Below are 24,767 nucleotides of genomic sequence, written 5' to 3'. Positions count from 1 at the left end.
ATGTAGAAGACTGGTTGGTCAGTTTTGACCATGTGGCTGCATTCAACCAATGGAACAACAAGCCAAAGGTGATGAACGTGTAATTCGCACTGCAAAACTAGGCGAAGATGTGGTTTGAGAACTATGGGGCGTCCTCTTCCAAATGGGCAGCTCTTCAACGTGAGTTCTCACAACATTGACCTCGAGTGAGCAAAGTGAAAACACACAAAATTGCTATTCGCTCCAGGTCACAGGAGCCCAACGAGAGCGCGGCCATTTTCATAGAGAACATAATATGGCTCTTAAATAATAGGGTCGACCCTGCCATGTCTGAGGCAATGAAGCTATGGCACATAATACATGGGGTGAAGAAACAGCTGTTTGCTGCCCTCATGCACGACCCTCCAAAAACCGTCGCTGCTTTTGCCAAGGCAGCCTTGAGTATGAAACATTTACGGCAAGAATGCAATACAGCTGCCAGGCAAGTGTAGCAGCCACTCACTACTGCGTGTCCATGCTAGCCCCCGGAGGCGACACGCTCCAAGAGCTTGAGCAGAGTACTGTCTGCAAAGAACTGCAAAATCTCCGTTTGGACGCTCCATTGGCAAGCATTCCTTCCACAGTGAACGTCGTCTGTGACGAAATTCAGTGAGCATTGCAGCTCCCACCAGCACCACTACTGGAGCCATATATCATGCCTTACCTACACTGGCCTGGTTCCGAGTGACATGCATTCCATCATGCTGCCGGATCACCTCACTGCCACCAGTGCTCTGTCAAGTAGCAGCAGGACCTGCTTCCTGCCATCAGGAAAACACCCGTCTGGCGCATGCCTGACAATCTACTGCTCTGCTATCAATATGGGGAGCCCGGCCCTATTATTCACAATTGCCTGCACCGGAGGTGGGTTTGAGAGAATTCACCTGAAAACCCACCCGCCCATTGCCGCTCTTGCATTGATAAAAATTAAAAAAAAAAAAAAACTGAACCATGACTTGACGAGATTAAAATTCCAACTAGGAGTAAAGGTAAATTAGCTCACGAACTGGCAGAAGCCTCTTTTATCAAAGAGAGATGGGGCATGTGCGTCAGCACCACTTCTACCTTCTTACAAGGAAGTGAGTAGTATAGGTTACTAAAAAATACACGATTATTAGAAGGTTTTGCCTGAGTGTGTGTTTTTTGTTCGTGCTTTTTTCTGTCTTTCTATGTAAGACTTACTCATGCGTTCACCTTCTTCAGGCTATATATATGCAACATGTGGCTTTCAATAAACATAGTTGGAGTCAGCGCCCGTCCTATTCGTCTTTCTGTGTAGTTTGTGTAAACTTTTAGCGCTGGTTTTATCTTTGCTAACATAGCCTTGACCGCACAACGCTGAAAGACATCGAGAATTACCTGGCCACTCATGTGGCTCCTTGCTTCAACAAGAATCCTGATAATCATCCTCAAGGCACTTTGCTTCGTCCAGTTGGCCCTCATCCTCTGGTCAATCCAGAGGTATGTCCATTCACCAGGAAAACTAAAGACAACGACTTTTGGAAGTAGGGCTGTTGCTCTACTGCTCAGAGTAAAAAAACCTCCATCCGACTATTTGACGTGACGATCCGACCAAACGACCTCGCTGACGTGCTGTGAATGACTGGCTTCTGCCAAAATTTTGATAACCGCCAACAGCTGTGGCGTGACTGTGCTGTTGGATGCCAGTGCTAATTTTTCTGTCATTAGCAGCCAGTTAACCACGATATTTCATAAGGTTCTGACACCTTGGTCTAGACCGATGATGCACACCACCAGTGCCATGCGATGGCGCCAAGTAGTGTCTGCACCTGATGAATACAGATCCCTGGTATTACCTTCTCTGGCATCTTTGTTGTATTGCAAGAGTGCTTACAAGACATGATTCTTGACATAAATTTCCTTCAACAGCAGGGTGCAATTATTGACTACATGGTATCATTTTCCATCCAGCGAGTCGCTGATACCGGCACAAAGCCCTACAAAGCAATGTTGTGCGCATTAGACAACCGCATAAGAATCTCTCCGCAAGTGAGCAAGTTTGTCAAAGACAAGTGTGATCACGGCACAGGCACATGTAGCATTGCTCAAGCGAACAAGTCACTGCTACTTGGCAAGTTTGTTTAGTTTGTGGCTTATGGCCTTGGCGAATTTCAGTGAACCAACATCCTAGTGACGAGTGTTTGGATAAGCTTGATATAGTGTTTGTTTAGGGCTGACTAAGCCATTAATGTCAGAGGCTCAAGTAGAAAAACAGCTGGAAGCCACTTTTTCACTAGTTCTAGGAAGATGAAGGGCAGTCTGTGGCAATACGATTTAGTTACTGCCTTGTCAAACTTCAGTGAACCAACATCCTAGTGATAAACTTTCTTTTTTTAATGGAAAACACAACAGTCACTTATTTTTAAGAACTTGGAATGTGTACCGACCAGTGCGCTTTATCCAGCATGTCAAACCTCGATGATGCATGCCTGCAACCACTATGATTGACTTATAAACCCGCATCTCCAGGCCGGTCAGAAACATTGCATAGAAAGCATCCATTCTTTCAGCAACTGTATTGCCTCAACTTCCAAGGTCTGATAGATGCCCCTAACAAAGCACCGAATTATAACTTCCATGGACCAAGTACCCCTACACTACGCCAGTGCTATTACAGGGTGTTTTTGAAATAATGTGTTGCCATCCACCGCCAAGTTACAAAAATGCTCCAGGACGATGTCATCCAACTGTCTATGAGCCCTTGGGCATTGCCTTTTGTCCCAAAGAAGGATGGCACCTTAAGGTTCTGCATGGATTACAGATGCCTCAACAACATAATGAGAAAGGAAGTGAAGCCTCTGCTGCGCATTAATGACTCGCTAGGCTCACTCTGTGAGCTAGACTCACTCTGTGAGTCTAGCTCTGCTGTGTAGGGCCACCCAAGATAGGTCACGGCAGAGAGTTCTGACAAAATGTGATTCACTGCAGAAGGTAATGGCAACCCACTCCAGTATTTCCTGCCAAGAAAACCCTATGACCAGTCACAATAGCATTAAGGATATGGCGCTGGAAGATGAGCCCCCCAGGTTGGAAGGCGTCCCACATGTTACTGGGGATGAACAAAGGGCGATTCCTAGTAGCTCCAGGACGAATGAAGTGGCTGGGCTAAAGCAAAAAGGATGCTCAGTTGTGGATGTGTCGGGAAGCGACCGGAAAGTCCGATGTTGCGAGGAGATATATCACATAGCAACATGGAATGTAAGATCTATGACACAAGGTAAACTGGATGTCGTCAAGCAAGAAATGGACAGATGAAACATTGATATCTTGGGTATCAGCGAGCTCAAGTGGACCGGAGTGGGAGAATTTAATTCCGGCGACCATTATGTCTTTTATTGTGGGCACGAATCCAGGAGAAGGAATGGGGTCGCTCACATAGTAAACAGAAGAATGGGCAAAGCAGTGCAAGGGTACAACCCCAAAAACGACCGAATGATTTCACTTCGGATCCAAGGTCACCCTTTCAACATAACAGTTATCCAAGTCTATGCACCAACCACTACTGCTGAAGAAGCTGACGTTGAGAGATTTTACGCTGACCTGCAATGCCTTTTAGACCACACTCCATTATCAGACGTCCTTTTTCTCATTGGAGACTGGAATGCTAAGGTGGGGAGTGAAGAAATATCCGGAATTACAGGCAAGTTCGGTCTTGGTGAGCTAAATGAAGCTGGGCAGAGGCTAGTAGAGTTTTGTCAAGAAAACAACCTGACCAAAGCGAATACTCATTTTCAACAGCACAAGAGGCGCCTGTACACATGGACTTACCAGACGGTCTGTACAGGAATCAGATTGATTATATTATTTGCCGACAGAGATGGAGAAGCGCTATACAAGCAGGCCGCGGAAAGTCAGGGGCACTTCCGTCCCGTCTAACTCTCCCAAGCGGGGGCGAAAGGAGGAAAGAAAAAGCTGAGAGGAGGACTTCTCCCTCGCGCCTAAATTTTCCCCTCGCACTGACGGCGCCGCCGACTGCACTGCGTGGCTTGCTTCGTCGCGTGAACCGCTGCAACCGTTACGACTCCGCTCGTTTTGAATTAGAACTGTCGTCTGCGTCGGTCGTCTGCGTAGCCTAGCGCTGTGAATTCTCTGCGTGTTGGCTTATCGGCCAAAGTCGCGATTTTTCGTCGCGGTTCTTTTACTCTGTGCATCTCATTCCTGCTGGCTCTTCGCCCCTTCGTGAGACGAGAGACTTGTCTGCGTGCACCTCCAGTTCCGTGGACCCATCTCGTCTGCTCATTATGCTGGCCATTACAGTCGGCGATATCCGCTGTGTTTCGTGTTGTTGAACTTGTTACCTTCATGTACTGTGGAGAGACGTGCGTTTCGAAGAAGACGGTTCTTCCAGGAAGGGTAGTGTAAATTTTTAATCATGCATTTTGGTTATGTATAGCGCAGTGACATGTGATTACTTGCATCAAATCCCAACCACTAGGTAACTAGAACGCAGGTATTTGCTCATGTTTCTACATTGTTTTGATGGTATGGAATGCGTAGAATGAATATGTGCATCATTTATTTAATTTCATATCAACTGTACACATGCTGACAGAAGCAGTGCCGGCAAACTGGGTTCTTTTGTAGTGATAAAGCATGGCATGCAAGATTACAATGTTAGCGCAGAACACATAACACTTCTGTAAACTGTTAGCTATGTAAAGTGCGCGTGTGTGAGGGATACCTTGTCGCATCTTTTCATTTTCTGTTTCACGTGCAGCTAATAAAAAAGAGAAACGATATCTGCTGTTCTCTGTGCTATTTCTTGCTGCGGTCAGGTACGCTTGCTCGCGAGCGCCTGCGCCCTCGAGAGCGCTATGTTTGTGGTTTTTCTTTCCATCACACTGTTCCTGCCGCGAGCTGGTCGCATGGTCGCGCCGCGGCAGAACGATGATGCGGTAGAAAATCCACGGGCAGAGCGTTTTCCCGGGCGCGGGCGCACGCGAGCGCGCGACCCGCGCTGCTTGAAGCAGCCTACCGACACCCCCTTCAGCGCACCGTTTTTTTGGACCAGTCCGCTATACGGCCTCCCCCGTCAAGTCCATTTTTTACGCGCCCCCGCCCGCTATATTCCTATAATGGGGAGTTTGGCGCTAGCGTCTGTAATTCGTGGCCGCTGGGAGGTATAGGGAGTTTCACACCCCTGATACAAGCAGTAGAAACAAAGCCTGGGGCCGATTGTGGCACCGATCATCAGCTTCTTGCTGCCAAATTTAAGCTTCGATTGAGGAAAACGCAGAAAACTAGAAGGCCTTTCAGGTATGATCTGGATCAAATTCCATCAGAATATGCTGTGAAAGTGAGGAATCGATTTCAAGAATTAGATCTAGAAGACAGAGAGCCTGAAGAGATGTGGACTGATGTTCGTGATATAATACAAGAGGTTGTTACTAAGGTAGTTCCAAAGCAAAAGAAATGCAAGAAAGCAAACTGGTTATCTGAAGAGGCTTTGCAAATAGCTGAGGAAAGGAGGATGGCAAAAGTTATGGGGGAAAGAGAAAGATACAAGGTTCCCAATGCGGATTTTCAGAAAACAGCAAGAAGAGATAAGAATGCCTTCCTGAACACACAGTGCCAAGCAGTTGAGGACAACAACCAATTGAGTAACACAAGAGCTCTGTATAAGACAATCAAAGATATCAAAGGAAGCTTCCGTGCTAAGCTGGGCGTGATAAAGGACAAACGAGGCAGGGACCTCACTGAAGCCTCAGAGATAAAGAAGAGGTGGCAGGAATACACAGAAGAACTGTACAAGAAGGACCCAAATGTGCAAACCCAACATAAGACTAGTGATTACTAATCTCAAGTCGGGCATCCTGAAGAGTGAAGTTGAATGGGCCTTAACCAGCCTTGCTAAGAACAAAGCTAGCGGAATTGATGGCATTCCAGCTGAGTTGCTTCAACACCTCAACCATGACGACGCTGTTAACGTTCTGTATACATTATGTCAGCAAATTTGGACAACCCTGCAGTGGCCACAGTATTGCAGGAGGTCAGTTTACATCCCCATTCCAAAAAGAGGCAGTGCCAAAGATTGTTCCAACTACTGCATGATCGCACTTATTTCGCATGCTAGCAAGGTGATGTTGAAAATCCTCCAATGTAGGCTGCAGCAGTATGTGGATCGGGAGCTTCCGGACGTGCAAGCTGGGTTTCGCAAGGGCAGAGGGACTAGAGATCAGATCGCCAACCTTCGCTGGATCATGAAAAAAGCGAGAGAGTTCCAGAAACCCATCTACTTCTGCTTTATTGATTATGCGAAAACATTTGACTGCGTAGATCACAGCAGACTGTGGCAAGCTCTCCAAGAAATGGGAGTTCCAAATCACCTCACCTGTCTCCTCAGGAACCTGTATGAAGGGCAAGAGGCCACAGTCAGAACTGGGCATGGTCTTACTGATTGGTTTCCGATTGAGAAAGGAGTGAGACAAAACTGCATACTGTTGTCCTGCCTATTTAACCTATATGCTGAGTGCATCATGAGGAAGGCTGGTCTGGACGAGTCTTCAGCTGGAGTGAAGATTGCTGGGAAACATAACAACTTTAGATATGCGGTTGATACCACTTTAATGGCAGAAAGTGAAGTGGAATGCAAGAGACTTCTGATGTGCGTACAAGAAGAGAGTGACAAGTTTGGGCTTAAACTAAACATTAAAAAGACAAAGATCATGGCGTCTTGCTCTATCAAGTCCTGAAGCATTAAGGGACAAGAAGTGGAAGCTGTGACAGATTTTCTCTTCTTGGGCTCCAAACTTACCCCTGAAGGAGACTGCAGCCATGAAATTAGGAGATGCCTGCTTCTGGGAAAGAAAGCCATGGCTAGCCTTGACTGCCTAGTAAAGAGCAGAGACATTACACTGCTAACCAAGATCCGTATAACTTGTGCTATGGTCTTTCCAGTTGTGATGTATGGATGCGAGAGTTGGACTGTGAAGAAGGCTGACCGTCGAAGAATTGACGCGTTTGAATTGTGGTGCTGGCGGAGAATCTTGAGAGTTCCTTGGACGGCCAGAAGATCAAATCAGTCGATATTGTCGACCATAAACCCTGACTGCTCATTGGAGGGTCAAATTCTAAAATTAAAGCTCAGCTACTTTGGTCATCTGACGAGAAGAGAGGAGTCGCTGGAGAAAGATTTGATGTTGGGAAAGGTTAAGGGTCGCCGGAGAAGGGGTAAGCAGCGAACGCGATGGTTAGATGGCATCCTCGAGGCGCTGCAGATGAAGTTATGTGATGTTAGGAAGATAGTGAGAGACCGGAAAGCGTGGCGTGACATGGTCCATAGGGTCACGATGAGTCGGACACGACTGAACGACTGAACTGAAGTGAGACTCACTATGCCATGCCACCTACTTTTCGTCATTGACCTACGCAGTGAGTATTGGAACTCCTGACCTGCCTAACAAAAGATGCCGAATCATTCTTCCAGGGCCAGGACCAGGAAAAAAGCAGAGGGGATCAACGTTGTTAAACCGAATATGGAGCGAAAGCTTTCACTACGGGCAACTCGCTGTTGTAATTCATCTCTACCAGGGTGGCAACTACCGAGCTGCTGTTATCACTTGCAGTTTCTTTGTCTTCTTCTTGTCTTTCCTCTGCAACAATAGCGAAACTGGTTGCTAGGCAATGGGATGCTCTTTCAGGCACTGGCGAATGCTCAATGGTAGCATATTGTACCTTTCGCTACAAAATTATGGTTCATGCTTAAATTCTGCCTTTAAAGGTATGAAGCGATAGCATAGGCTACCAGCCTACATACAAAGCCCTGCTTTAACTAAGCCGCATGAACATGCCTGCGTGGTATATGTGTAATGTGAATTCAAATGTCAAGGCAGGCTGATTCTAATGTCACCCTCCAACATGAAAGGAGAGGCCCGAGTTGGTGCTCTTTCAGGCATTGACGAAATAACAGCAAAATGCTTAAGAGCAGCATAGTGTAGCTTTCACTACAAAAGTCTTCACTCTCAAATCCCGCCTCAAATGTGTGCTTATACATAGCCACTTTGAGGAAGAGGCCATGAAGAAACTGCACCCAGATTCTAGTAACATTGGCCACGGTGGCAGGATAGTAGAAATACATAATTGCTCATACCAGTTGTACTTTCTCCAGTTCCGATGTGAATTAATCTATACTACAGAAAAGGAACACCCCGCTGATCTGCACACAGCCATGAAATTTTCTGCGTACTTGTATGGCTGTTTGTTTTGAGTCATGAGTGATCATCATTCACTGTGTTGGCTTGCAAACATGAACAATACATTGGGATGGCTTGCTCCCCCTGGGGCATTCGGTTGCAAGAAATTGACATTACTATTGTACCCAAGTCCGGCCAGAAACACACTGACGCTGACTGGCTCATGCCGCTATTCCCTGCCATATGGATGGGTCTGATGACGATCCTGCTTTCTTCGGTGAACACCATAGTTTATCAACAGAGGGCCGACCTCAAACTGCTACTCCTCATCGAGTACCTTAAAGGAACTGCACTATTCCCACCTCGACTCTTCAGGCACAGACTGCTGTCGTTTTGCTTGTGAGTTGGTGGGCACCACAAGAAGAACTATGGCCTAACAAAAACTGTTGATCTGCTTGCAGTACCTACATTGCTTCATGACAGAGTTCTGTGTGCATGTCTTTCTTCTGGCCACCTCTTGTTTTCACAAGCACGTTGGCGTAGATACGCCAAATGTACTACTGTCCCACGTTAGCTCTGGTTCATCACTACGTACAAACCCACTATAAGTGCCAGTGGTGGGAGACGTCGGCGATTACACCAGCCAGATTTCTGCAACCTATTGATCCCTCGCAACTCCCATTTCAACAGGTCAGCATGCACTTAGCCCACTTCCGGAGTCCTCCACAGGTAACAGATATGGTTGTCACTGAGTACCTCACCCGCTAGCATGAGACCAAGGCTATTCCTTGTGGTACTGCAGCAAAGGTTGCTCATATCTTCATCCAGAACATTGTGCTTCCTCTCGGTGCCCCAGCAGTCATCTTAACTGACAAGAGATCTTAGTTTATGTTGGCACTTACGAGCGAGGCCCTTTCACTCAGTGGAACCAGCTGTCGCAAGACAAAAGCGTATCAGCCCCAGGCAAATGGACTGACTGAACGGCTAAACGAGACAATTACTGACATGATTTCCACGTATATTGTTGATTATCATAGAAACTGGGACCAAATACTGTTTTAAGTCACTCCATGATTGGATGCGCTTTACTCAATTTTATTTGGCCCAGGGTCATGAAGCCTTGACCATGCTGGATGCCACCGTTCTTCCAGATCCTGCTCCCTCCTCACTGCGATGCAGGGGCCACACGCCAAATGGTTGACAGTGAATCCAGTGTCAACAAAAATGCAACGCCCAGTGCTACAACCTATGTCACAGGGAGGTCTTAACAGTTTGATGACCATGTTTGGCTGCGAGCCCAATTCGTTTGTGAGGGCACTCTGAAAAGCCTCTTCACCATTATTTTGGCCCCTACGAGGTGCTATGCCACCTCAGAGAGGGGAACTCTGAGGTGCTCCCGCAAAGAACTGTCCGCTCCACTCAACAACGGAAGTCAAGTATTTATGTCATGAGTATGAAGCCATATATTACACCTGCTAAACCCTTTCCAGGGTTCAGACCAGGACCAAAGATACTCCTTCTGTATAATTTGTCCTGCTTACCCATCATTTCTTTGCATACACAGCATCAAATCAGTGCCTCTTGGAAGAGAGGGCAGCAATGCCACACTGCTGATGCTTTTGCGGTGCGACCTTGTGGCCAAACCTTATCATGACATGTGGCCATACTTTGTCTTTGGCTTTTTTGTGGTTCAGCAAGCTTTGCCCCATTAGAACAGCTGTGCTGTCCTGCTTGTTGCCACATTTGTCAGTGCCAAATAAAAGTTTTGACACCCAAAGAAGGTGACAGAGGAGCACTGCACTAGAAACTTGTACAGAGGCTTTGCTTTGAATGCAAACAGAAGCTCTTGCATAGTTTATCGGGAAAAAGCCTGTACCACGTGGCTTGTGACCCTGCACTATGCACTATTTCATGTACTTCAACAAAAAGCTCAGGGAAACACTATATTAAAAAGGTTGAGACACCAAATTATGAGGCCATATTGTCACGGGTTCTATCGCTACCCGGACGGCAGTCCAGAAGGACAGGGTCAAAGGACGGGGTTGAGGCACAGGAGGCAGAGAGCAGGCGCTTGACCACGTAAAAACAGCGGCGTCCCAGCACCACGCGCACTCCGCAGAACTTCGTCTTCTTCTGCCTCCAGAACTGACACGGTTAGCGCGGGTTACACTACTCCTCCCCCTGAAAGGCGCATCGTCCCGATGTGCGCTCCAGCGTAACTGAAACGTTAAATCGAGCAGAGCTCAGAGTCAGAATACGTGGTTCTAGCGTTCTTTGAGGCGAACCACATGCACCACTTCAGGATGAGGGGGCCGACGAGATGTGCTCGGAACAATCGGAATCACCTCGTAATTCACGTCGCTTATACGGCGAACGACCTCGTATGGGCCAAAGTAACGTTTTAGCAGCTTCTCGCTGAGACCGCGACGGCGAACGGGAGTCCACACCCACACTTTATCACCAGGTGCAAAATGAACGTCACGATGCCGGAGGTTGTACCTGCGTGCATCGACGTGCTGGCGGTCTTGTATGCGTAGTCATGCCAACTGTCGGGCTTCTTCTGCGTGCTGGGTTACCAGTTGGACATCGTCGTAAGAGTAGGCCTCCGGCTCATGGGGAAGCATGGCGTCAAGCATGGTAATCACCTCTCGGCCATGCACCAGACGTAACGGCGAAAACCCTGTTGTTTCCTGAGTTGCGGTGTTGTAAGCGAAAGTTACGTAGGGAAGAATATCGTCCCATGTACGGTGCTCGACGTCCACATACATAGATATCATGTCGGCCATAGTCTTATTAAGGCGCTCTGTGAGCCCATTCGTTTGGGGGTGGTATGCGGTAGTTTTGCGGCGGTGCGTGTTGCTTAAACGCAAGATCTCTGCCATTAGCTGGGACACGAACGCGGCACCGCGATCTGTGATTAAGACTTCGGGAGCACCGTGACGGAGGACGATGGACTCGACGAAAAACTTCGCTACATCAGCCGCTGTTGCAGAAGGCAAAGCTCGCGATTCAGCATACCGTGTGAGGTAATCCGTATCTACAGCAATCCAGCGGTGTCCCGAGTTGGACGTAGGAAAAGGTCCGAGCAGGTCCATGCCTACCTGCTGGAACGGAGTCATAGGCGGCGGAATGGGGTGAAGATGTCCTACGGGTTGTACGGGCGGAGTCTTACGTCTGACATTCGCGTCAGGTCCTGGTATAGTGACGAACAGTCTTAGCAAGTTGAGGCCAGTAATACTTGGAACGAATTCGTGCGAGTGTTTGGCTGTATCCCAAATGACCGGAAGTTGGGTCGTCATGACAAGCGTCCATAATTTCATTACGTAGGTCAGCCGGAATAACCAGTAGCCAAGACCTCGCACTCGCTGCGAAGCTCTTTTTGTATAGCACATTGTTGCGAAGACGTAATGCGTGTAGAACGAGCAAGAAGACGCGTGGAATGGTGCCTTCTTTACCTTCCAGATGGGCGATTACTTCACGAAGTTCAGTGTCGTGTCGCTGCCGCGCTGCCATATCGACCGTGCTTATGGTACCTATAAAAGCATCTTCATACTCGTCGTCTTGACCGTCAGATGCTGATTCTATAGGGGCTCTCGAGAGGCAGTCAGCATCTGTGTGCCTGCGACCGGACTTATAAACTATTGTAGTATCGAATTCTTGCAACCGAAGGGCCCACCGTGCAAGTCGCCCTGAAGGGTCTCTCAGAGTGCTGAGCCAACATAGAGTGATGGTCGGTAACCACCTGAAATGGGCGTCTGTACAAGTAGGGTCTGAACTTATTAATCGCCCAAACTACCGCGAGGCATTCTTTTTCAGTGGTCGAGTAGTTAGTCTCCGCCTTCGATAATGTTCGACTTGCGTAAGCGATCACACGCTCGGTCCCGTTCTGTTTTTGAATGAGCACGGCTCTGAGGCCCTTGTTGCTGGCGTCTGTATGAACTTCAGTCTCGGCATCCTGATGAAAGTGCCCGAGTACAGGGGAGGTCTGTAAGCTTTGTTTAAGGCGGTCGAATGCACGCTGCTGTTCATCCGACCACTGGAAGGGGACGTTCTCCTTCGTGAGATGAGTAAGTGGTGCAGCAACATAAGAAAAATTGGGAACAAAGCGCCTATAGTAAGCACAGAGGCCCAGAAACCTCCGTACGGCGTTCTTGTTCGATGGTGTAGAAAAGGAGGCGACGGCGGTTGTTTTATCGGGATCTGGACGAACACCCGCGCTACTGACGACATGGCCAAGAAATTTTAATTCATCATAGGCAAACTTGCACTTTGTTGGCTTCAGAGTGAGGCCTGCGCTTCTTATAGCTTGTAGTACTGCTCTCAGGCGAAGAAGATGATCGGAGAACGTGCTTGAGAAGATTACAACATCGTCAAGGTAGACCAGACAAGTTTGCCACTTCAGTCCAGCCAAGACAGTGTCCATAACGCGTTGAAAGGTTGCTGGGGCAGTACAGAGGCCGAACGGCATCACTTTAAACTCATATAGACCATCCGGGGTGATAAAAGCAGTCTTCTCTCGGTCGCGCTCATCAACTTCGATTTGCCAGTAACCACTTTTCAGATCTATGGATGAAAAGTAACGGGCATGTTGTAGATGATCAAGTGCGTCATCAATGTAAGGAAGGGGATAAACATCCTTCTTGGTGACGTTGTTCAGACGGCGATAGTCAACACAGAATCGAAGAGTGCCATCCTTTTTCTTTACTAGTACCACTGGAGCTGCCCATGGGCTGTGCGAGGGTTGGAGTTCTGCTGCGAAGAGAAGGAGGAGAAAGCACCTTCGGACAGGGCAACAACTTGAATAGGGGCGGTAATGCTCTCCATGGTACCGAGAGCCGTGCCTTTCGTAAGGCGCTGTGGAGTGCCACGAAAGTTGGTGACTAGGACGTGTACGCAGCCAGTATCCAGCTGCGCGATACCTCGAGCAACACCAAGACCCCGGTCAAGAAGCAGCTGAGCACTTCCTTCCAGCAGAACTTCGCCAGAAGCAACGTGGTCGGACGTGACAGGGAGAAATACGCTAAACTGGGGCGGTACGGTTACGTGCTCCTCCAAGACGCGTGCCGTGCAAACTTGGGGCTTTGTTTGCGCCGAGGTATATCGAGGTTGACGAAGCGTGAGGCAGCGGTCGGTAAAGTCGATTACAGCGCTGCAATCACTCAAAAAATCCATGCCGAGAATAATGTCTCTGGAACATTTCGATAGTACAACAAAGGTAACCGGGCACCTGAGACCGTTAATCTCAATACGAGCAGTGCATCTGCCGACTGGTCTCACGAGGTGGCCTCCAGCCGTTCTGATATCGGGGCCATCCCACTGCGTCGTTACCTTGCGAAGTCGGCGGCATAGCTCCCCACTCATAACAGAATAGTCTGCACCGGTGTCAACGAGTGCCGTCACGTCGTATCCGTCGATCACAACATCGAGGTTATTGTACACTGTGGCGCGACGGTCGTCGGAAGCTTCGTCGGGGAGTTCGTCCTGAAGTTCGTCAGAAAGCTCGTCGGAAAGCTTAGCGGGAAGTTCGGCGAGAAGTTCGGCGCGAAGTTCGTCGGGAAGGTCGTCGAGTTGATCGTCGGTTCGCGTGGGGGAGCGGGGCGAAAAACGTGGAGGCTCTTTAACAGGAACGGGTTCGGCAACGTCACCTCCAGACGTCGCCGGGCTTAGTTTTCCCGATTAGGGGACAGGCTTTGCCGTCGATTGCTGCGAAGGGGAGAATCGTATCGGCGGGACGGTGTCGAGCGAAGGTCGCGACGTGAAGACCGGTCGGGTGGTGGTGAACGGCGCAGATAATCCGCGATGTCGCGGGGTTGCTCGCCGAACTCCGGGCGGGGAGCATTCTGCTGGAAACCGCGAAGACCAAGCTCGCGGTAAGGGCAGCGACGGTAGACGTGGCCTGCTTCTCCGCAGTGGAAGCATAGTGGGCGTTCGTCGGTTGTCCTCCACGCGTCAGCCTTGCTCATCCATTGCTGCTGCGGACGAAGATCGTACACAGGATTACGGGGTTGTGCAGGCAAGTACTGACGGCGAGCAGGCGGCGGTGGTGGCTGTTGCGGCGGCGGGCGACTAGCAACGGACGCGTACGGCTCGATGGGCTGAGCAGGTGAAGAAGCAACGGAGCACTGTGGATAAGGGGCACGTTGTACTTCTTCGCGGACAGCATCCGTGAGGGCGCAGGATGCCGTACCATCAGCAGGTGGAAGCAGCTGCCGTATTTCCTCGCGTACAACTTCGCGGATGATCTCGCGTAGGTTTGCGGTGTCGAGGGAACCAACAGGGAAGCGAGCAGCTGAAAGGTTCGAAACGCTGGGACCTCCAGCAAGGCGACGATAATGGTCCGCTCGCGTAACCAAGGCTCGCTCAATGTTCGTCGCCTCATTTACAAATTGTGCCACTGTAGTCGGCGGATCACGAATAAGCCCGCCGAAAATGTCACTCTTGACGCCCCGCATGAGTGCACGCACCTTTTTTTCCTCGGTGGCACGGGGGTCGGCACGGGAGCTAAGTCGTAGGACGTCTTGAACAAAACTCGTTACAGTTTCGTCGGGTCGTTGTACTCTTGTTTGCAGAAGGTCTTCTGCTCGCTGTCGCCGATACTGATTGGCGAACGTCCGTCGCAGCTCTTCTTTACAGGTGTCCCAGGATGTAAGGGAGGCCTCGTGGTTTTCGAACCAGTGCCGAGCCGTACTGTCCAGGCAGAAATACAAATTCTGAAGACAGTTTTCGGCATTCCAGCCATTGTGTCGGGCCACACGTTCGTACTGCTCCAGCCAATCCTCCACATCTTCGGAGGCATCGCCATGGAACGTGGCAGCCGCTCGAGGAGCCATCAGTAGGTACACCACGGACGGTGCGAGAAACGAGTCCGTCTGTTGACATTGGGTCATGGTACTCCGGACCATTGTAAGTTGTGGAGAGCTGGAGTTCGGCAACAGACCAAATTCAGGAGCAAGCCCTTGAAGTCGCCGGCTGGCACGTATCTCGGCCTCCTCGTCGAAGGGGCGGCGGCTGAGACTTGGGGGTGAACTCAGAGTAGCGGGTTTTGAGGGGCTGTGCTGCACTTACCCCGCACCTCCACCAGAATGTCAAGGGTTCTATCGCTACCCGGACGGCAGTCCAGAAGGACAGGGTCAAAGGACGGGGTTGAGGAACAGGAGGCAGAGAGCAGGCGCTTGACCAGGCAAAAACAGCGGCGTCCCAGCACCACGCGCACTCTACAGAACTTCGTCTTCTTCTGCCTCAAGAACTGACACGGTTAGCGCGGGTTACAATATAAAGCATGTTAAGGGCTTTCTCTGCATGTAAGGTCACTTATGAGCAAGCATTTGACACAACACTTAAAATGTATTTTAATTCAGCTTCAAAAAGTTGTTGCAAGCTCTAATGATTGGGACCCATCCCTAGCATGATAATCAATAACGTATAGAGCTAGGAACAATATCAGGGTATACTAGTGATGCCACAGCACAGTGGTGTGGTGTACTATCAATGACGCCGAGATGCGTGACGTTGGCCAGCCGCTGCATTGGTGGTCGGTCAGCTGATCAGCATCAGCACATGAGTGAAGCCTTCTTGCCGATAATATCACGACCTGACTAGCTTCTCTGTACTTTACACAAATTAAAAATAAGCAAAATAAAAATACATTTCATATGTTTGCAATACCAACACTCAGAATAAACACCGATCAAATTTCTAGCTGACGACAGTCCTCTCCATGTTGAGCAGGTCGAGGGAGTCTGCAGGGTTCGTACGCGTGATAGGTCAGCGATTGTATAGAGAGGTGTTTCTACGTATCGAACAAAGCAGAGTCGGTCAACCTTTTATATTTATTTCAAAATTTTAAATATTGTTGCCTGATGACTTTAAAGAGGAGACCTGCAATTGGTTTTGCTGCCAAAAATTTTTTCAAGGCACAGGGAAATAATAACGATGAAGAGGGGGAGTGCTACACTTATCTTCTTTGCTGTTTTGGCCAACTTTGGTTATTAATTACACAAAATATATTAACACTACGTAGCTGAAAATTGTCTGACTGAATATATGCATGTTTTTATTTCTATTCAGTTAATTTTCGCTTTTCTGTGTAGTTCAGATGTTTTTTATAATGTTTTTCAAAATCGGCCTAGGAAACAAAATTTTATCTACTTTGCAGACCTTTACCTCAAAAATGGTTTATAGTAGAGCAGCAAGTATGTTCTCAGCATACTTCTCTATCAAACTGCTAAATGACATATTTATATAATGTTTCAATACAGAGATACGATCGTGCTAATTTCAAAAAAACAGTGAACACTGAAAATTTCCGAGGACAATTTAAAAGAAAAAAAACCTTTTTTTATATTTTTTAAACTTTGTCCATCTATTCTCCTCTAATTCAGCTTTCAAAAGAACATATTGCATAATTTTGTTGCAGAAGTAATTAGGGCCACCTCAATAAGGCCCTTGTGCAGGGCACAGAGCACCATGCAGGTCTGAAGATTCTACGACATTTATTAATTGCCTACAATTTTTAAATTTGGGCATAATATTGCAACGGAGAGAAATATATTTACACAAAGGATGAAAGATAAATATAGTGAGAGACAGCCAAAGAGCAAGCAATGAGGTTCAACAAGGTTGACGACTGGGCACGTTGGTAGGGGTTCATACTTAACCAGCCAAAGGACGAGACACAGGAAAGAAGAGGACAGGACAAGGCTGCGGGAGGTGGTTAGTTCGAAACCCACCGCCGGACACCCACCGGTAAAAATGGATACAAGCGTCCCCCGGCCTGGCGCTCGGCTTTTATAGGGGTGTGTGTTTGGGAGAAGCTCCGTAAACCCTGCTGCGCGCCCCTCCTCCACAGAGGGCCCAAACCCAGTTTCGAACCTCGCAGCCTGCAAAGGTCGTCCAGTTTGTCCTGCAAAGGTACTTCCTTTGAGCCTCACCTGAAGTGCTCCCTTAGAGCCTCAGCTGCAGCAGTCCTAAAAAATAAAAGGGCCACATAATGGGATTTTGCCGCGCGAGGCGGACTTATTGTTGCCCGATGGCGGAACAAATCACTGCCACATCGGCGCAACTATTTGGGCCGTGACCCCTTTCCCAAGCCCCAGAAGAGCCGAGCACCAGGCCGGGGGAAAGCTTGTACCCATTGAAAAACCGGTGGGTAACCGGCGGCACCAGGGATCGAACCTGGTACCTCCCGAATGCGAGGCGGATGCTCTACCACAAGGCCACCGCTTCGGTGCTAGTCCAGCCTTGTCCTCTCCTCTTCCTTCCTGCGTCTCGTCCTTTGCATGGTTAAGTATGCAGCAATGAGGGCCCAGCATCCGAAGCACTTCTTTCTCTTCCCCTTCCACGCATGAGCGTGCCACTTTGTTTCATCGTTCTCCACATGTAACATTATTGTATTTAGTCATTTTTTGTCTCAACATTGCCAGTTAGCTGTGAGAGACACCGCATCGAACGATTCGGAATCAACTTTATACGCGTGGAGTTCTTGAGGCACTGTGGCATTGGGTAGCACACGGGCGTTTTTCACAATTCACCTTCATTATAATGCAGATTACACAAAAAGGACGATAAAGTTCAATGAGCAAGCAATATATTACAAATAAATTTTAGTGAAATGAGAAAATTGTGAAGGGCATGAAGAACTGCCTCATTAAGAAACCATGCATCTGGGCTGCAATCGTTTATTCGAATGATTCAACAGTGCACATTGCCTTCATTCCTGTACACAGTTTCTTTCATGCAGTCTCGGCTATGCGTGCCGGCACAAAGTGTGAACAGCAGATCGAACACGCCGCAAAGACCCAGTTCAGGCCGTCTGGCTGCCGTCATCTGAGATAGTTGCAATATTTTTGCTTTTTTTTTTTTTGTACTCGAAACCTTGCTTTGCCACTGGAGTGCCACGCTCATGCTTTCCACCGATTGTATCTGGTGCAGCAGTTTCTCAGGGGGCAGCGGCTGCTGCCCATGTGGGTGAAGCGGACACTCAAAGGTACGAACACTGGGCCTTCATTGACTGCTCCTTGGCTGTCTCTCATTGTATATATATTTCCTCCTCTTTTGTAAATATATTTCTCCCTGTTACAATATCATGCCAAAATTTAAAAATCGTAGTCGATTCATAAATGTTGTAAAATCTTCAGACCTGCATGGTGCTCTGCGCCTTGCGCAAGGGGCTTGCAACAAAATTATGCAACGTTTTTAATAATTTTAAAAGCTGAAGTAGAGGAGAAGAGGTGGACAAAGTTAAAAAAATATCAAAAATGTTCTTTTTTTAACTGTCTTCAGAAATTTTCATTGCTCGTTTTCTTGAAATTAGCATGATCTTATCTCTGTATTGAAACGTTACATAAATATGACGTTTGGCAATATATAGAGCATTGTTTTGACCATAGTGATCTGAAATCGTCGATTCTTTAAATCCTAGGATGCACACAGAGTAAGCAAAAAACGCCACTGTCAAGTACCATGACCAGGTCTGCGAAGGAATGCTGCTGGCGTCTGGCAGCAGTCGTTGACTGATCGGTATTGCTTGCGGACATGCTTGCATTCACTGGTGCGCTTCGTGCAGAGTTATTGCAACTACTTAAAGAAGTAAAAGTAAAACTGGTGCATAGCTGATACATAACAAAAGATTGTTAAACCTGAGCAGGATACAACCTGGAATTTCAGGCCAACCGAACCCATGCGAAGTTGCTGCGTATACATGCAGCTTGTACACATAAGCAGCACTAAAATGCACAAGAAGGCTGAAGCAATTTGACTTATCACCGGGGTGTTCCAGGAAAATTATGCTTTGCTGTCGTAAATGCTGATTCCTGTGATATTATCTTGAAGCATTTATCTAGCGAATATACGAATGAATAAAAAAACAGCAGAAAAAAGCGAACAGCAGATGTAACGAAATTAACAGCCAAAGGGCTCAGAGCATTCTCGCAGCGCAGCTGAGGGATAGGCAAATTGGAGGGCAGCGGATTGTGGTCAGTGCGGACAGGGAAGCATAGTGAGCATTGAGTTCTTGTGTCCCTATATTCTCTCTGTGTCAGTGCTTATTTGCTCATGTTAGCTATATATTCCTGCCAACTTTCAAAGATATCTGCGTCAAAGCGTAGTGCCATTGATATGTAGAAAAGTGATAGGCCAACTGATGGGTTGTCGCGGCAGTGGGCCACTAATTAACACAGACATCACCAAGAATCGACGTCGAATTGTGTGACAAAGCTATATAAATACAAAGGCTCAGAACAGCCCAAGCGAACCATTCGATTTGAGAACACGGTGATGCCTTCGGCTTTTCTCAGTATGCATTGTTCCAACTCATACTTGGCCAATTGGCATGCACACCACGTGTACTTGAGCAGACTACAGAACAGAAACCTTGCAACAACTTTTAAGACCCACATGACCAGAGTTGCTGTTCTTCCCTGTTCGTCGTGTCACAGCACCTCCTGGCATAGAGAAATTGAAACCGAAATTGCTCAATATGAATAATGAAATAACAAATTATTTCCCGCACATACCATGAATCCGACAGCATGTATGACGTGTCGCAAGACAACACGCAGTATTTGATGCAAAGAATGAGCCCAATGAAAAAAATTGGTGTCTCAAACCCTTTAAGCAGCAGTGATGCTCTGCACACTCGTTGAAGACGGGAAGGCACTGTCAAACCAAACTGCCCAAACTACTTCCCAGCTGGGTTACTAAAGCGGCGGAAAGGACTGAACAGAGGTAACAGCCGAGAAGGAACAGAACACAATCATACGCACAGGCTAGCAACTGTACTGGAGGGAAAAAAACCTACCAGCCCTGTTATAACCCATCTGTTAGCGCTGTTCAGTAATTTCCATCGATACACACCAAGAAGACTGCCTCAGCCCTCTTTTAGCAATAAGATTCTCTGCCAGGATTGTGATATGTTTTGCGTACCTTCTTAGGATTCATCTGAGTGAGGAGCGTGCTGCTGCAGCCGTCCCACCCAAGGCGAGCATATGGTGCATCCAGGTTCTCCTGCGAGGCCTCCTGCCCACTCTTGTGCACCAAATACCACGGAATAAGCGTCCGCTTGGCTGGTGATTCGGTGCAGCTGCCGCCAGCTGCACATGGGCAGACACCTTGAACACCGCCGGCATAGGTCTTGAATATCCTACACAACCAGAAGCCATTGCCAAAGTAAGCGGTAGATGACTTTTTCTCAGATTTCACTGGAAGTATTAAAGGAACCCTAAGGACAAAGCTGCACAATTTAGGCTCCAAGTGAGCATGGTCAGTTTGACTTTATTTGGCTTATTTGGAAGTACATTAATTGGCCACAATCGACGATTTGGCCGGGCAAAAATGCGTGAGCACATGATTTCAGGAATATATACAACTCCATGTTTAGTCCTTTGAGTTTTATGCAATCATCAGATCGGAAATGATGTCACAGCAAAAGTGAAAATGATGTCATCAGGCCAGAACTGACACCCCAAATGCAAAGACACTAAAATGTCCCACACTGATTGTCTGGGCAGCTGTCAATGAGACACTAAGGCTAACTAAAGCAAATGAGGCTGGGCACTGCCTAGGACAGTTTTTCTTTTCAGTCGCTTTTTCCTTCTCTCCACTCTCGGCATGGTGTTGAACATCTGTTGCCTTCAGTCTCCCTCAGTCCCTTGCCTTGTCTTGGTCTTTCCTTCTAGGCACCCTTGGTGCAGACTCATCCAACAGCAGGTTTTGCCCAGTAATACCTCTTACACTGAAATGCAATGTTTTCCTCTTGATTCAAAAACATGCCATTCATAACCGAAGGACTCCACAATTACTGCCTGGAAGTGAATGCAGCTGTAGCCCAGCTGCAATGGTGGACACACAAAGACCGCCTTGATGTCATCACCTCACCACAGCTGTGTTGAGAAAATGACTGGTGGTAATAATATCTAGATTTCATTTTTATTACCTTTTCTAGCTTATAAAAGCAAGTTTCTTTTTGTCAGAATGGCCTCCTTTCTGCAGTCACCAGAATGCAGCAATCTAAACATAAGGACCAACTTCAATTTGTCCTCCCCAGCATCCCTTTAACCTCACTTACAGTTCAAATTAACTCGCAATAATAAGCAGTATACTTGTCATCTCTTTATATTAATGTTGTCTGCTGTACTGTGAGTGACTGGTGCAGAACGTTTGAAACTCTTACCATCACTCAGCTTTTCTCTTTTTTCTCTCTCTCTCTCTCTTTGTGCCAATGGCAAAATTCCTTCTAGTCCATAACATAATAAAACATCAACGCTATTTCCTCACAAATTTTCGCAAAATGTGTTCATTCGATATTATACTAAATGTATAGTTATTTATCTGGACTACTGTCAATTTCAAGGCACCATTTTATGCAGAGTGTAAATCAACATCAACAAAAAAGAAAGGGAGCATTGACAAGCTCAAGTAACCACTCATATAACAAAGAATATACATTGAAAAAAAAAATTATACCAAATTTCCAAGCCACAAAGTTCAAATGCCCAAATTAACTGACAACGAACAGAATAGGTTAGACCATTCACGATGGTAATCATAAATATTGTCCAGAGGGTGTACACCTCTGTAAATGATATAAAGTTATGCATATATTGTTTTCAATAATTTTGTCAATGTCTAGCTTTTGCTAGTTCTTTACTCCATGGTGAAAAAAAGAGTGATGAAATGTATTTTGGTTAGCTTGCAAAGGGAGCAGAGTGAGGACTTGGTGGTTTCTTGTAGCATAGCCAAAAGAGAAGATGTGTAATACAGTGCAAGTTAGACAACAAGGTGTTTCTAATTATTCAATACAAATTTTTCTTTCAAAAACTAGTCAAGATATGCCAATGCGGTCTGTTTGGGTGGAATATGCAGCAAGGCAAACACTACATGCACAATAGATCTCAATGAATAATTAATAAAAATTACCTCACCAATTTTATTTTTTTAAGGTGCAATATTATAAAATTGAAAGCTGTAGTCACCCAAGGTGAGACTGGTTTTTTTTCTTATTCAGCAATGTGGCTTGGAATATCAGGCATAAAAAATATGCATCTTAAACCTCGTTCAGTTGCCTTTCACACATTGCACATTTATAAAATGGCATGTCTGCGGGCAGTATTATCCCCCGAATCATGCTAAATTCATCTACATCATCAAATAGACAAACGGCATTTGTCTCACATGAATAAAAAATGCAAAAAATAACATATATAACTAAATGAGCATTCTGATGCGTATTTTTGACTTTCTGATATTTAGATCCATGATGTCGATTAAGAAAATTTTAAGAGTAGGCTCACTTTTCATGTTGATGACCTCAAACTTTGCAAAATAAGATGCCCTTAAAAAAAATAGGAAATTGATTATTTATATTAATTTACTGCCTAATAATTAAGCTCTACAATGTACACCCATAAGAAAAGTGGAGAAACCATGTAAACCACTATGATTGCTTTTTTTCTATGGAAAAAGATAAGCCACGCAAAATGGCTTGGGCAAGATGACAAGTATATTTAGGAGGGTACCTGATGCATATTGTAGAGACAACCGCTTCATCGTCAGTACAGTTTGGTCAAAACGTGTGATCTGTCCACTTTTGCTCACGGGCGTACATAATGTCGGCTTAATAGTTCCCCTGCGCAGAAGTATCTTGCATGGGTTCGTGAAAAAATTCGTGAGAAAATCTGCACCGAATAATTTGAAACACCTGATAACATTAATCTTTGATTATTTTGAACAAGAAGCTTACAGAAAAAATTATTCTTTTATTAAAAATTTGCATAAATATACTGCTTTCAAGAAGACCTCTAAAACAGACACTATCCTATAGCTATAAAAAGCAATATATTTTTATTCTGCACCCTTTCCAGTTTGTGAAGGTTAATATCTGTGAAAGGACACCAGGTGATATTACTATAATCAAGGACAGGCTGAAAGAAGGATTCAGATGCCAGTACTATTACTATAATCGAGGACAGGCTGAAAGAAGGATTCAGATGCCAGTACTATATAGTTTGTGTTACTTGAGGAATTGCATCACACGTTAATCTATGCAACTTTCATATAATATACTATGCAACTTCAGAGACAAGGCCACTCTTTAGGGCCGAAACGCTTTTCTGCAAGGCAGATGATAGTAAAATCTTGTTACAAGAGACATGGTTAGAAGAGACACTTGAAAATGGTTTGGTTGGTTTCCCTATGTTTGCCATGTTAACAATATCGCATACAAAAGACCTGGTTACAAGAGACACTCTGTTACTAAGGACAACTTTTGTAGGTCCCTAAAGTAACTTCTTCACCCTTTATAAGAGAGACAATTAACCCAGGTATGCTCATGTAATGCAGCTGACTCGTACCAACTCATATGTGTGGCAGTTTTGATTTCCTTATCAAAATTCTGTTCCATATCAGTGTTCTTTTTTGTTGCAATATGTCAGGAACCGAGAATGAGTGCCTCCTCTTGACTGGGAAGTCAAAATGTCCGTGTTGTTTCAATCGCGCAGGAACGTGATGACAGTGGCTGAAGAAATAAGGACATTTTGACTTCCCAGTCAAGAGGAGGCACTTTTTCTCAGTTCCTGGTATATTGCAACAAAAAAGGACACTGATATGGAACAGAATTTTGATAAGGAAATCAAAACTGAAATCAAAACATAATTTAGTTAAGGGAATCTAAACCGCCATGCATACGAGTTGGTAAGAATTTTTGGTTACATGAGACATATTTTTCGGGTCCCTTGACTGTCTCTTGTAATGCATTTTAACTATATCAACTACCATCTGGCACATTCTGAATACACTGATGATCTCAGAGTTTCTTTCAATTGATTGCTTACTACTTTACAGGAGTAAAAACACTTAAAATATGTGCATGCAGAAGCAATATGCCATGTCTGAAAGACTTACAGCTTGTCTGTATACGTTCCATCTGAGAGACGAACACGACAGTTGGGTAGGTCCCTCCAATTGGCCCCTGGAACTTGAGGAATGCGGTCTACACGGGCCTGCTCAAGAGGCGACAGAGTCTGCCCCTTATGGTCACGAACAGGGCCCCTGTAGTGGCCTGCCATCTGCAGTTTTGTTGCCACACCATTGCTGAATGAAACTGTGATGAACAAGTGGCCTGCCATCTGCAATTTTATTGCCACACCATTGCTGAATGAAACCGTGATGAAAGAGCAGTCCTTCCATTCATCATCATCATCATCATCAACCTGACTCTACCCACAGCAGGGCGAGGGCCTCTCCCATATTCCTCCAATTAACCTGGTCCTGTGCTAGCTGCTTTCACTTGACCCCTGCGAACTTCTTAACCTCATCCGCCTGCCTAACTTTTTGCCGCCCCCTACTATGCTTTCCTTCCCTTGGAATCCAGTTTGTTAACCTAACCAACCTTCAGTTATTCTCTCTTCGCACTATATGTCCTGCCCATGCCCATTTCTTCTTCTTGATTTCCACTAGAATGTCAGTAACTTGAGTTACTTTTCTCACCCACTCTGCACTTTTCCTATCTCTTAATGTTACCCCTACCATTTTTCAATCCATAGCCCTCTGCATTGTCCTCAACTTAAGTAGAACCCTCTTTGTTAGCCTCCACATTTCAGC

The 24,767-nt window shown here is 46.4% G+C and overlaps 1 protein-coding gene across 2 annotated transcripts in view; it reads right to left on the bottom strand.

Annotated features, from left to right (window-relative positions):
- The window catches only part of LOC146198024 (DNA (cytosine-5)-methyltransferase 1.S-like), a 191,043-nt gene that overhangs the window by 6,148 nt on the left and 160,128 nt on the right, over positions 1–24,767 (bottom strand). Inside the window, exons 30-31 of one of the 2 annotated variants that reach the window (XM_084593341.1) lie at positions 24,069–24,232; positions 20,094–20,310 (exon numbers count right to left, since the gene is read on the bottom strand). In XM_084593341.1, coding sequence (XP_084449467.1) covers positions 20,094–20,310; positions 24,069–24,232 — 381 coding nt within the window. Of the gene's footprint in view, positions 1–20,093; positions 20,311–24,068; positions 24,293–24,767 lie in introns of both variants that reach the window. The other variant, XM_084593340.1, reaches the window with a different exon arrangement.

This window comes from Amblyomma maculatum, chromosome 2, assembly GCF_055883805.1.
Source record: "Amblyomma maculatum isolate TAMU_Amacu chromosome 2, ASM5588380v1, whole genome shotgun sequence".
Classification (NCBI taxonomy): Eukaryota; Metazoa; Arthropoda; class Arachnida; order Ixodida; family Ixodidae; genus Amblyomma; species Amblyomma maculatum.
The sequence above is the reverse complement of the archived record's forward strand: the minus strand, read 5'-3'. Positions and strand labels throughout refer to the sequence as shown.